Source organism: Haliotis rubra, unplaced genomic scaffold (genome assembly GCF_003918875.1).
Source record: "Haliotis rubra isolate DU_JTF1 unplaced genomic scaffold, ASM391887v1 Scf486, whole genome shotgun sequence".
Lineage (NCBI taxonomy): Eukaryota > Metazoa > Mollusca > Gastropoda > Lepetellida > Haliotidae > Haliotis > Haliotis rubra.
This window is the reverse complement of record NW_025767175.1, coordinates 433524-448523: the sequence shown is the minus strand read 5'-3', so window position 1 is coordinate 448523 and position 15000 is coordinate 433524. Positions and strand designations below refer to the sequence as shown.

The window sequence follows — 15000 nt, the reverse complement described above, 5'->3', positions numbered from 1 at the left end:
CTCATGCTTAGCACATGGCAGACAGTCTGTCAACGCCAAATAATCAGAGTTATCTTCCCTTTTCGAGTCCTCGAGTCCTTGAAAATGGACTCGAGTCCAGCTAGACCCGACTTGTCCTCAAGTACTCGAGTACCCGTGGAAGCCCTATTGATACATGTACGTCTATTGTATATGTATAATTGTCAATGTAAGAAATCGATCTGTATGTGTTTATACAAGTTCTATGGCATGGAATCCAAGTGTTGCCACCTGCTGAGAGTAATACAGTTGACATTGTTGAAAGATATATTTTTCTTAGTGGATGTTTATGTAGTACAATGGTTCTTTTCATGTTGAAAGCCAGTAATATTTCAGTACACCTGTCCTTAGATGTTATGGCTGACCATATGATATCCTTAGCACAGCCAGCATATTTTCTCAAGTGGACAACACATTGTTATTTAACTGTAATGAAAAGTTAGCTTTCAGTGTTATGGGCACAGAGCAGCCAATCCAGGATTAAACATAAAAAGTTTTAATCCGCGACTGATTTTCCCCAAAGTACTGAGCATTCTATGAATAGAACTTTGTTGTTCATCACAACAATTTCTAAATGCCACTCGAAGACAGTGTTCCACTATGTCCACACAACAGGGAAAGTTAAATCGATATACAACTTCTTTATTATTAATATATATGTATATCCATAGAACTTTCCCCATTGTTCATCACAATAGTGTCTAAATGGCACACAAAGACAGTGTTCCACTTTGTACACATAGATGAACTATTTGGTTGTGAAATTTGCTTAAAGCACAGGCAGTGTGAGATGGGGAGGATATCATTTACAGGCCTACCAAACAAACTTTCCCACTGTGCAGAAAAACCCTGGCAAGTCCACATTGCTCATGGAAATAGCAACATAAACATATTACCTCGCTACTGAAACAGTGAAAATGGCTACTTTAAATCTCTAAAACTGGATAAAGAACGAAGAGCCTGCAACTTCGATTTTGCGCATGCGCACATGGAAGAGGAAGCCTCTACCGCATGTTGACATTTTCCAGCTTGGACAAAAGTTACATTCTCTTTTTAAAGTATTTCTGTTGTGTTATTTGGCATTTATCATCATCAAACTTGTGTTCTCACTTGTATATTTACTTTTCATTTGTATGAAATGACTGACAGCAACTATTTCGACATTTTCCATACTTTTTCTACTAAAAGGATTCACGGCTGCTCAAAAATTTTAAAAAAGCTTAGATCATAACATGCATGCGCATGTCAAAGTTCGCTGATATAAAATGGTTGCAGTTTCATAGTCTTTTTGTTGCCATTTTTACTGTTTCAGTAGCGAGGTATTATGTTTATGTTGCTATTTCCACAAGTAATGTGGGCTTTTCTGTGTTTTTCTGCACAGTGGGAAAATTTTCTTTGGTAGGCCTGCTTCAGGCATGTCTGTGGATATTGTTGCACCTTGTGAGGTAATGAAGCTGGAGATTTGTCCTACATAAACAATGTCCCATGACCCCTATCACACAAGTGGAACACAGTAGTGACAGTGATTGCGTTTGAATATTCAAGCAGTGAATATGCGGGTTAGAGTTCCTAGATGTTTTCATTTTATGATTAATTATGTCGATATTTGTGACGTTGTGGGTGAACTGTCTAAAGAGTCGGGCTAGTGATCCAGAGAGCTTGAGGTGATGGGATCGAGCCCACCTGTGACTGGGTGTAAAAACCTTGGAGTCAGCTTTGTGTGCAGACTCTTTCGGTGTTGTCACAACCCCTAGTGTACAGTACACAACCCTGTGCACTTATATGGTGGCCACATGAATAAGTGCACCTAGTTGCGGACGTACAGCAACGTGCAGTAAACTTGGACAAAGTACTGTGACTATCTGTCCCAGTCCACCCAGCTGTGAATGGGTACCTTGTAAGGATTGGAAAGCCACGCAAACTCGGTGCGCCTAGTGGCTGCAAGAGTTGTATTGTCCCCAGGGAGTTGAGATTGATAATACGACGTGCCGTTGAGATTGACATCCAGTGATCGAGGAAAAAAAAAAAGAGGTTGTTTGTTTTGAAAATAGGACATAGTCCCTCCACACTAAATGAAACACCAAGAACAAGTAGGGTTGGCTAAGTCAACGCTCATCACATACCGCACGTGCATTTGTTTCACTGTTCTAACTAATGCGCTTACCCCTTGTAATACATACCAATAATAGCGATTTGAATCTATGACTTTATCCTAAGTTGAATTAAATTATGAGATTTAAATGTTCAAATGGCAAGGTAAAATTATGAGGATTCGCAATCTTAATTTCACTTTATTCGATTTACTTTTTTGTTTAAATTGAAATTCATCGGTACATTTTCGCTGCGAAACAGACTATAGAAAGCAAGCTACGATAATCCCTGTACTCTGATTAAAGGTACCGATAATCATCATACTTTGATTCCCCTACTCAGCTTTTCAGTTATAGGGATACAAACTTAAAATGTTTTAATTGTCACGTTTACCAACAAGTATACAAGACCCAGTCATAGAGATTTTGTGTTTTCTATGGCTGGTGTTCAGCAAGCAGAGCTTGTTGCATCTCAGAGAGGACCACAACAAGTGCTGCATGCAGGATTTCGGCTTATTACCTACGGAGGCGAAAATATCGGAGTTCATATTTTTCTAACGATGCCCTAGGGCAAAATATCACTTTGTCATGGCGAAGTGACGTCATGAGCAGTGCTATGATGTTACGTTTCTTCTGTGACGTTGCGTTCAACATACGGCGATGGCGGATAGCCAGCCTGTGTTTGAAAGTAGATCTGGGTTTATTTTCCTCAATTTGACAACTTCATAAATAAACAGAATATTATATTTGTGCCCATATCATACTATGTTTACGACACTTGTGCCTAAATATTGGTATATCCCTCGCTCTCGCTCCAGAAATACCAACATTTAGGCACGAGTGTCGTAAACATAGTATGACATAAACAACAAAGAAACAATTTGGAAAAAGAAATTACATTGGATGAGATTTCAAAAGCAGTAAAAGGAATGAAAAATAACAAAAGCCTCAGGGTAGACGGCTTTCCAATAGAATTTTTAAAGTTTTTTTGGAAAGAACTAAAGGTTTGGGTTCACAGATAACGGCTGTTTGAGTTTGAACATTAACAGAGGAATTATAACATGCCTGCCTAAAGGAAACAAGGATAGGTCCTATCTTAAAAACTGGCGACCAATCACCCTTTTAAATTGTCTGTACAAGATTATCAGCACATGTATCACTAAGAGAATGAAAACTGTTTTGGATCTTTTGATACACGAAAATCAAACAGGATTCATTCCAGGGAGATCTTTAGCAGATAGGTTGTATTAGAAATGAATCTCTATCTTTCAAATCTTTTATTGCTACCTTGAAAGATATTTTTCAAGTTGAGAGATATCTTGCTAGAATAAAAAACCAAATAAATGAATGTATGAGCAAATGGCTACCACTACTCACAATATGGACTGATGCGTCATGACTCTTCAACATGCTTAAAGTAGAATTTTGAGATAGTGAATTACAATATGTGTCGATTCAAGGATGGGAAAAGATATACATATTTATATCCATAAGCTGTATTATAAATTTAATTTTTTCCTTAAAATCCTCCATCGCTTCTTTGAAAGATATGTTGCCAGAATGAAAAACCAGCCAGACGAATGTGGAGTAAACGGGCTCCCATTACACAACATGGTCTGATGTGTTATGACTCTTCAGTGTATACAATCTATGATCTTTGTGCAGTAATACTTGAATGTATCTACTCATGTTTGAAGACTGATGTGTTGTGAACTGTCAACATGTACAAGCTTGTATTAGGCATGACATCTGTATAATAATGTATGAATGTTTCTACCTCTTAGTTACCCAGAATGATATGGTGCTATTATGAAAACAAACCAAATGAACCCAGGAGCAAACAAGTAATATTACCCATAGCACCGACTTACCTCATTGCTCAAGCTTAGACGATCCGAAATTATACAACCTTGATTGTATGATTTTTGTATAAAACGATTGTAACTAGAACTGTCACCTGTCAATGTGTATGATTTTTGTATAAAATGACTGTACCTACTGATGTGAATAAAAAAATGTGGAAAAACAAACAAAAAGACATAGTATGACATGGGCACTTATATATTATCCTCTATATAAACTGAACAAGTCTGGTAATGTGGCTGATTACTGAAAGTAGAAGACGTAGAAGCAACTTGTCAACAATTTCATCAGAACAGTTACTGGAGAGCACTATCACGGGCCAACAGTCCAGACACAGTTAGACTCGTGAGCACCCTGAGAAAAAGAGTCAGGCATGAGTCAACTCCAATGCCCTAGATCTACAAGGAAGAGTTCCGCTAACTGCCTGTTGATGATGCACTCAAGAGCATCGAGGCAATGAACAGGAGAGGATTGCCCAACTGTACAATAGAGCTCCTGCACCACACATGAAAAGGAATTAGCTGAATAAATGTTGCATGAATCTGGCACAGCTATAGTTGTTTTCATATGGCATTTAACAGGGACTACTGCAGGTTATGGATAATAGGGGTGAAACAGTACGCTTTTATCATGGTCTGGTACATATTGCTGTACAAGGCTTTCAGTTCAGTCCGGACCGCCTCCGTGGTGTAGTGGTTAGAGCGTCCGCCCGGAGAGCGGAAGGTCGCGGGTTCGATCCCCGATCGCGTCATACCAAAAGACGTTAAAATATGGTACTTGTTGGTCCCTGTCTGGCTCTCAGCATTAATGGGTACAACAAGGACTGGTCGGCTCGGAGTCAGTATAATGTGTCTGAGTGGGGTATTCATGCTTCACTGCGAGCATGGTATCTCAGTGGGCTAGCACTATAAAACCAGCTTAAGTCTGGGCTAGTACAAGCAGCCGCACATACACATACACACGCATGCACATCGTCATATGAGCGAAATATTCTCAAGCACGACGTTAAACCCAAATTCACCTCACCTCACCTCAGTTCAGTCCGGTTCAGTTCAGTATACGAAAACTTACTTCTCGGAAAAGAGCGGCAGTCAAGCAAAAAAATGCATAGATTTTGACAAAATGATTCAATTTCTAGACATTTTAGGAAAGGTTAATAAAATGACGGTATGAAAACCGAAAATACTGATTTGTTTAGATTGCATGATGATTACGGTTTACCAAACCGGGGACAAAATATCGCGGTTCTGCTAAAACCGTGGTATACCGTTTCACCCCAAATGGATAATATATTTCTTTAACCTTTAGCCTGCTGAATTGTTTTCACACACCTGGCCCTGCCTGATGGATTAATTTCAGCATAAGGTACTTTAAAGAGGGTGGGTATCTTCAAGCAGTTTCAGCTGCAATAAATAGGGGCCTATTGAACCAATATTTTGCATATAAATACTAGATATATAGTACACATCATTATCCAAAAATATCCTGGTGTTTTAAAAAGTACAGAGATTAAGGCCAAAGCGATTATGAAAATATAACTGAATAACTTGATGTAGTGTGAAATATGTTTCATACTAGGAACCTGTATAAATAGTTCAATTTTTGTGAACCTGACTTCAGTAACGATATTTATGATATGCTGTATTTAACTGAGCTAAAATTCAGAGTTTTCAACGGGCAAATATCAGCATGATGGTAAGTCATAAACTGTTTCTGTAAAATAATATTCACAAATGTTTGTCGAAAAGAAAATGGTATTTTCAGTGTCATCGTGTCTTTTGTTCAAATGACACCATAAGGTTTATTAACATGGAATGTCAAAACTAGCAGGATATTGACATTCAAACTCACAAACCCTGTGTCTGATCCCATTACGCTTTGTTCAACCCCTGCATAAAATATTGCTATTTTCATATCAACAAAGTTGACAAACTTCTCATCTGAAATGTGTTTCATTTATAACCTTCAGTTTAATATGACGAGAGAAATGAAAATTTAGATTGCAAAATCCAACATTTTTTCAATAAGTGTCCAATGTCAAGTTTAATATGACGAGAGAAATGAAAATTTAGATTGCAAAATCCAACATTTTTTTCAATAAGTGCCCCAAAATTCTTCTTTTAAGATAGAATGATATTTCATATCCTATTTCATATGTGTTGGATGGAATCAGAAAACCAGGCAGTCTGCAAATGTATTGAGTCGAGTTTAGGATTCTTTAGTAAAACTCTTTAACATGACTTTAACTTGTTGTTCCTCCTGTTTTGTTTCTAAAGGCCTCAACACTGGTAAGTAGTCTTCAGGATTGTAGCATTTTCCCCAAACAGATGATTGCTAAAAGCTCGCCCAAGCTCCTCTCCACATCTGTGACCCTCCTGGTATCATCACTGCCTCCAGTGTAAAGCAACCGTTTTAAGAACCTTGAAACCTTTTAGAAACTATCTACGTAACCTGATATGTTGTGACATTATTACTGATTATTTCTCCCATTTACATTGTTTCAAATCTGCAGACAACAGGCTATGGAAACTTTACACATATAATTGTCACTAAAATAATTGCATGATGTTTGAAATGAAGAAGAAATTCTAATTTGCTAACAAAATAATATAGCTTTACCAAATGCCACTCAGTGATAATTTCATGATTTGTGGACTTTTGTGATACAATTGCTTTGTCAGTGGCAGTGAAAATATATATGTGTAGTTCTTCATGTTTGGGTTTTTTTTGGCTTGGGCTAGTTGGTGTTGTAGGAAGATGTTTATGCTGGTACTGGTTAAATCATCCTCTGCATCTCAAAAATGAAAAATTACAAATATTAATATTTCTTCTTATTGCTTCTTTTAGCACTGTTGTGTAATCCAAGAAAGCAAAAGTGTAACTCTGTTACATTAACATGGTGAAGATATTAACATTGATGTGTATATCTGTAATGTCTGACTGTTGGTTTTCTGATGTCTCTGTGGTGTAGTGGACAGAGCCCCGATCTGAAGAGCTAAAGGTCACTGGTTTGATTCCTGACCATGTCATACCAAAAAGATTTGTTAACTTGCATCAAGCCTTGGTCGGCTCAGGAGTCAGTGTACCGTGTCTCCAGTGGGGTATACATGGCTCAGAGTCAGTGTACCGTGTCTCCAGTGGGGTATACATGTTAACCTATATGCATGATTGAGATGAAACAAGCACTGGTCGGCTCAGGAGTCAGTGTACCGTGTCTCCAGTGGGGTATACATGTTAACCTGCATGATTGAGATGAAACAAGCACTGGTCGGCTCAGGAATCAGTGTACCGTGTCTCCAGTGGGGTATACATGTTAACCTATATCATGATTGAGATGAAACAAGCACTGGTCGGCTCAGGAGTCAGTGTACCGTGTCTCCAGTGAGCTCAGTACAAAAAGAAACTGGTATCTGCTAAGACAAGTACAAGCAGTCACTCGCTCATATGTATGTATGTCAGTATATGAGCAAAACAAACCTCACCTGATCTCACCACCTACTGTGGTTAAAATTAAAGTAGGGGCGGTGAGGTAGCCTAGTGGTTAAAGTGTTCGCTCATCACGCCGAAGACCCAGGTTCGATTCCCCACATGGGTACAATGTGTGAAGCCCATTTCTGGTGTACCCCGCCGTGAGATATTGCTGGAGTATTGCTAAAAGCGGCGTAAAACCATACTCACTCACTAAAATTAATATCTACTTTAAATGGTGACAAACTGGTTATTGTGGATACATTGTCTCTGTTATAGGAGCAACAGCTTGGCCTTAGCTTTTCTTTTCATAAATGAAATATGACACTGTACCCATGCTTTAGCTGGCAACTATATCCTGCTCTCAGATCTAATTCCTCGGTGTGTGGCCAATCCTTCCTACCCTGTAACCCCCAGCCACAACCTTCATACTCCTTCGTGGAGTTTCAGGTCAGAGTGCACACACGTGTGTACATTAAAGTTTCTATATTCGATCTGTTACTATATACCTGTATGTGCATCTGTTTATATGTAACTCTCTGCATGGGATTTGTCAATACGACTGTCTGTGCATGCGTGCGTGCGTGCGTGCGTGCGTGCGTGCGTGCGTGCGTGCGTGTGTAAGAGTAAATATGTGTGATGCCAATACTTCTGTATCCTGTTACAGGAAGAAGACTTATCCTGAGGTGAAGTTCCTGACCTATAAAGACAGGAAAAGGATTTTGGTAAGTTCTTCCATGAAAGGTTCATGTCAGCACTACCACAAAAACACATCCTATAGTTGAACGTGCACGTGCATAAGAGCCACTTTTGTGCTCTGGGTGTTGTTCCTGATTTCAAGGGTTGATATTAATCTCTGTGGACTATTATTTCTGTCAATATTATTGATTCTGCTTATCATACGTTGTGATCAACTTGATCAGTTGTGATCTACATCAAGATCCCCTGATTCTCTGCAGCTGAACCTGGCTATGCACTGCAAGAGGAGTGAGTCAGACTCCCTCAATACGCCACTGGGATCACTTGTACACAGTATGCCTCGTAGACTGAATAAAGTTGGACAAATCATGGTGGTCTACTACCAGCGTTCGAAATAATCGCCGGCACAGAGGCCCAGCGTCGGTTGTTATTGTATCGGGCCGGCAGTTTCAAACATCTGCAGGTCATTGTGGCCTTCAGTAAATTATCGGTCTGTTTTTCAACTGGAATCTTTCCTTGTTTTGTTTTTCTCTATTATCGTTGGGGAATCATCCATGATCCATCATGTTACGATAACTTACAGTTTCACATCCTGGTGTTTCAGCTCTTTGCACATAGGAATGTCAACACCAGTCTTTAACAAATAAAACGTCGTTCTGCGCCATAGGCTTCGCTAATTGGTTTTGTTGAAACAGTGTGAAACTGTGTACAGTGTAGTCTATTTTGATTTTATGGGTTTGACTTTAGCAAAATGGGCCTGCAGATTTCATTCAGGGCCTGCAGATTTTATTCAGGGCCTGTAGATTTCATTCAGGGCCTGCAGATTTCATTCAGGGCCTGCAGATTTCATTCAGGGCCTGCAGATTTCATTCAGGGCCTGCAGATTTTATTCAGGGCCTGCAGATTTCATTCAGGGCCTGCAGATTTCATTCAGGGCCTGCAGATTTGGTTCAGGGCCTGCAGATTTTAAATCCTGCAGGCGGCAGCAGGCCCTGATGGCCAACTGGCAAATTAAAGTATTGCAAACACTGTCTACTACTGATCCCAAAATGTCAAAACATTACCCTGATATTTGACTGTCATACTTCTGTACCAGTAGCAATGTTTCAAATTGGTTCATTATCAACATACAGCTTTTACAAGAAACTAAAGGTGGATGTGATATGTCGGAGACCCTTAAAACTCTGTGTGAGTTGAGGTAAAACCCTGTAGGTGTTAGTGGGAGAGTAGTAATTGTAGGTGTGTCATTGCACAGGTGGTAATGATGTCAGTACACAGATGTTGGTGGCATCATGACAGATTGACAGCACAGTTTGATTTGTAAATGTTATTTGCATACAGAGAGAGACATCCATGCATGGAACCCTCTGGAGATAGACATAATGGGTTTCTGTTACCTGTAGATCAACCAGGCTAAACTGGAGTGGGTGTTTTCAAATGTTAATATGGTAAGGTTGGATGTACAGGTAACCTGGCTGTTAATGAAAAACAAATGTTAAACTCCTTTCAACAATTGACAAAATTCATTGCAGACTCTTTGGGGTTTCAGAGAATATACTGGGCAAAGCAGCATGGATTGTGTCCATTGTTTTGAATTGCTTTGATTCAGGAAACACTGACATGAACTTCAAACAAATAATGGTGCTTAATGTGCTCGAATGATATATTATGTTGAAGTCAATGTGATTTACTTGCATACATGGCTGGCATGGAAAGAGTGATGCACAGCATGAAGTGGGCATGCTCACTGAAGAGTAAGCAAGTTGAGGAGGCTGAGCACTGTACCACATGTCACTATGGTACTGTCATACCCTTCATTGTAATGCAGAATCTGTAATCCTACAGAAAATAGCAAAAGTTCAAGCATTCAGATTTCCCTTGAAGGAAAAACTTAAAATGTACTGCCCAAATTATGTTGCCTTTCCTCACTCGTCTGCTAGTTCCCAGGGATAGTCATGACCACTAGTCTGCTAGTTCCCAGGGATAGAAACAACCGGTAATCTGCTGGATCTCACTGCTAGTCATGACCACTAGTCTGCTAGTTCCCAGGGATATTCACGACCACTAGTCTGCTAGTTCCAGGGATAGAAACAACCGGTAATCTGCTGGATCTCACTTCTAGTCATGACCACTAGTCTGCTAGTTCCCAGGGATAGAAACAACCGGTAATCTGCTGGATCTCACTGCTAGTCATGACCACTAGTCTGCTAGTTCCCAGGTATAGAAACAACAGGTAATCTGCTGGATCTCACTGCTAGTCATGACCACTAGTCTGCTAGTTCCCAGGTATAGAAACGACAGGTAATCTGCTGGATCTCACTGCTAGTCATGACCACTAGTCTGCTAGTTCCCAGGGATAGAAACAACCACTAGTCTGCTAGTTCCCAGGGATAGAAACGACCGCTAATCTGCTGGATCTCACTGCTAGTCATGACCACTAGTCTGCTAGTTCCCAGGTATAGAAACAACAGGTAATCTGCTGGATCTCACTGCTAGTCATGACCACTAGTCTGCTAGTTCCCTGGGATAGAAACGACAGGTAATCTGCTGGATCTCACTGCTAGTCATGACCACTAGTCTGCTAGTTCCCAGGGATAGTGCTAGTCATGACCACTAGTCTGCTAGTTCCCAGGGATGGAAACAACCACTAATCTGCTGGATCTCACTGCTAGTCATGACCACTAGTGCATAGACCATATAAGACTTATTCTGTGTTAGCACAGACATAAGAATCGAGGAAACTTTGATGATGTGAATTTATTATCAGGTGATTCATAGGTGTTTAGCCGATAACTGTAAAAACGCTTTAAACTGCTAATAAGGGCTCATTATTGAGAAGCAGATGCCAAGTTCAGCCATCTTTGTTTCAGATCACAGGCGGCGCTGGCTTTGTGGGGTCTCACCTCGTTGACCAGCTGATGCTCCAAGGTCATGAAGTTACCGTTGTTGACAACTTTTTCACTGGCAGAAAGCGGAATGTTGAACACTGGATGGGACACGAAAACTTTGAACTACTTCACCATGACATCGTCAACCCTTTGTACATTGAAGGTCAGTTGTGAGGGATTGAGTCCACTTGTTTGGGGATTCTTTTGCAGTTTAGGCCCCCTGCATCCCTTGTTTACGAGAGATCAAAGCGATCTTAGAGCTAAGGTGACTTCTACTCCCACACTTTAACATTGGCTTGTGATCACTGTAGCACTAACATGTCTGGGATCTCACAGGCCTCTGTTCCGTAAAGCGATCTTAGCGCTAAGGTGACTTCTACTCCCACACTTTATCATTGGCTTGTGATCACTGTAGCACTAACATGGCTGGGATCTCACAGGCCTCTGTTCCGTAAAGCGATCTTAGAGCTAAGGTGACTTCAGCTCCCACACTTTATCATTGGCTTGTGATCACTGTAGCACTAAGATGGCTGGGATCTCACAGGCCTCTGTTCCGTAAATGCGATCTTAGAGCTAAGGTGACTTCAGCTCCCACACTTTAACATTGGCTTGTGATCACTGTAGCACTAAGATGGCTGGGATCTCACAGGCCTCTGTTCCGTAAAGCGATCTTAGAGCTAAGGTGACTTCAGCTCCCACACTTTAACATTGGCTTGTGATCACTGTAGCACTAACATGTCTGGGATCTCACAGGCCTCTGTTCCGTAAAGCGATCTTAGAGCTAAGGTGACTTCAGCTCCCACACTTTAACATTGGCTTATGATCACTGTAGCACTAACATGTCTGGGATCTCACAGGCCTCTGTTCCGTGCCGAGCGATCTTAGAGCTAAGGTGACTTCAGCTCCCACACTTTAACATTGGCTTATGATCACTGTAGCACTAACATGTCTGGGATCTCACAGGCCTCTGTTCCGTAAAGCGATCTTAGAGCTAAGGTGACTTCAGCTCCCACACTTTAACATTGGCTTATGATCACTGTAGCACTAACATGTCTGGGATCTCACAGGCCTCTGTTCCGTAAAGCGATCTTAGAGCTAAGGTGACTTCAGCTCCCACACTTTAACATTGGCTTATGATCACTGTAGCACTAAGATGTCTGGGATCTCACAGGCCTCTGTTCCGTAAAGCGATCTTAGAGCTAAGGTGACTTCAGCTCCCACACTTTAACATTGGCTTATGATCACTGTAGCACTAAGATGTCTGGGATCTCACAGGCCTCTGTTCCGTAAAGCGATCTTAGAGCTAAGGTGACTTCAGCTCCCACACTTTAACATTGGCTTGTGATCACTGTAGCACTAAGATGGCTGGGCTCTCACAGGCCTCTGTTCCAGTCCCAAAACATTGGCGATCTTAGAGCTAAGGTGACTTCAGCTCCCACACTTTAACATTGGCTTGTGATCACTGTAGCACTAACATGGCTGGGATCTCACAGGCCTCTGTTCCGTAAAGCGATCTTAGAGCTAAGGTGACTTCAGCTCCCACACTTTAACATTGGCTTGTGATCACTGTAGCACTAAGATGGCTGGGATCTCACAGGCCTCTGTTCCGTAAAGCGATCTTAGAGCTAAGGTGACTTCAGCTCCCACACTTTAACATTGGCTTGTGATCACTGTAGCACTAAGATGGCTGGGATCTCACAGGCCTCTGTTCCGTCAGCAGCTATCTTAGAGCTAAGGTGACTTGGCAGCTCCCACACTTTAACATTGGCTTGTGATCACTGTAGCACTAAGATGGCTGGGATCTCACAGGCCTCTGTTCCAGAAAAGCGATCTTAGAGCTAAGGTGACTTCAGCTCCCACACTTTAACATTGGCTTGTGATCACTGTAGCACTAAGATGTGCTGGGATCTCACAGGCCTCTGTTCCTGTCTGAAAGCGATCTTAGAGCTAAGGGATGACTTCAGCTCCCACACTTTATGTACAACCCTATGGGCTTAAAATGGGATATTTTTCCCAGATTTCAAATTTTATTGTTTAGAGTGACGTCCCTTTCCAAAAGCACATGGCAAACTTCAGCATATATAACGTTTGTAGTGCAGTTAGAGCTTTTCACATGTACATAACATTTTGGAGTCCCAAGCGAGGTCAGGTACTCTATACTCAAATAGACAATCTCTAATGCATATAACTCATACGCAGTCGCAATAAAATATGATGATATCATAGGACACGTTCCCAAAGAACAGAGTAAAGTATGTAAATATCGCATCAAAAGACGGGGTGTCATTCATATAGTTTAGGGCCTAGATTTTCGAAACTCTCTTCCAGACATTAAAGATATGTCGTAATAAGTGCCATACATTAACATTAACTTACGACTATCTTAGCACTAAGAAGCTTATATAATGAGTTATGTCAAGGTTTATATAATTGAGTTCTATAATGATATTGTTCATGGTTATGTCCAGACATTCATAATTATTCTGTTTATATATACAGTTCATTCCATTTATATTGAGTTATGTCCAGAGAATTGAATTTGAGTTATGTCAGTTATATAATTGAGTTATCCCAAATTTAAGCAGTGGGCTTAACATTATGGGTTTTCATTTGTGGTGAGAATGTCCAGACATTATATAATTGATTATGTCTGACATATTTGAGTTATGCCCAGAGCATAAATTGAGAAGATCGCGTTAAGAGATTATATGATTGAGTTATGTCCAGACATTATATAATTGAGTTATGTCCAGACATTATATAATTGAGTTATGTCCAGACATTATATAATTGAGTTATGTCCAGACATTATATAATTGAGTTATGTCCAGACATTATATAATTGAGTTATGTCCAGACATTATATAATTGAGTTATGTCCAGACATTATATAATTGAGTTATGTCCAGACATTATATAATTGAGTTATGTCCAGACATTATATAATTGAGTTATGTCCAGACATTATATAATTGAGTTATGTCTAGACATTATATAATTGAGTTATGTCCAGACAAGCCAGTGGTTTGTATCATGAGCTGTGGTCCATGTCACTCTCAGCAATATTCTGGACGTTCTGTGACAGAAGCATGTAGATAAATGAGTCTTAGACCAGACAAGCCAGTGATTGCAATAGATCACGGCACTTGTGACTGTCATTTACCATTTTCTCTTTTCTGAGATAGTGTTAGGGTTTTGTACAAGAGAACCCTTCAGTTTAAGAAGTTATCCCTTTCATCTATTTCTCCAGGTCTAGCTAAGAGGGTGCGAGCCCGGCTTCTTCTTGCATCCACATCTGAGGTGTACGGAGGTGAGTGATGCTCCGTGTATTCGAGAGAGATAAAAACATGTTTGTCCCTGGCTTTAAAATGCTGTTGGTTAAACAGAAATTCGGGATTGAAAACAACACAGATGGGGTATGTAAACAATGAATTGGGGATGGTAGCTGGTGACCTGATTAGGAGAGTTGCATCTCTTAGCCATGCCAGGATCTGCTGTTGAGTCTCACATTCACCCTGCTTATGAACCCCCATCTGTCTTGTTCCACAAATGTTGTAATAATGGCAACGCTCATGAGTAAGTTTGGGCTTCCTGAAATAACTGATGTACTGTTCAAAAACTATTTGACCAAACTCTCTCTACCGCTCGTTTCACACTTTTCTCCACTGATATTGCAACTGTTTAAATAATCAGGGATTTACCTTGAGTCCTATATTTGAGGGTCCCTGGGACTCATACTCTTAATTTTCAGGGGCCCCAGACACTTAAATATTATTATTAATACTATGTTGTAATATTGTTGTAATTCAGTTACTGTTATTGTATTGTGTATCATGATCATCACATTGTTACAGTATCCTTGTGTATTCGGTTTTCGGTCATGTAAGGATTGTCGACCAACGTAACATAAAGTGCATAAATAAATCGATAATAAACAAACTTACCTCGTTTGTTTGTTATTTATTTATGATATT

The 15000-nt window shown here is 40.3% G+C and overlaps 1 protein-coding gene across 1 annotated transcript in view; it reads left to right on the top strand.

The window, feature by feature from the left end:
* LOC124291210 (UDP-glucuronic acid decarboxylase 1-like) overlaps positions 1-15000 on the top strand; it is a 56454-nt gene that overhangs the window by 29121 nt on the left and 12333 nt on the right. Inside the window, exons 4-7 of the mRNA XM_046728146.1 lie at positions 6248-6259; positions 8107-8164; positions 11009-11189; positions 14208-14336. Coding sequence (XP_046584102.1) covers positions 6248-6259; positions 8107-8164; positions 11009-11189; positions 14208-14336 — 380 coding nt within the window. The remainder of the gene's footprint in view (positions 1-6247; positions 6260-8106; positions 8165-11008; positions 11190-14207; positions 14337-15000) is intronic.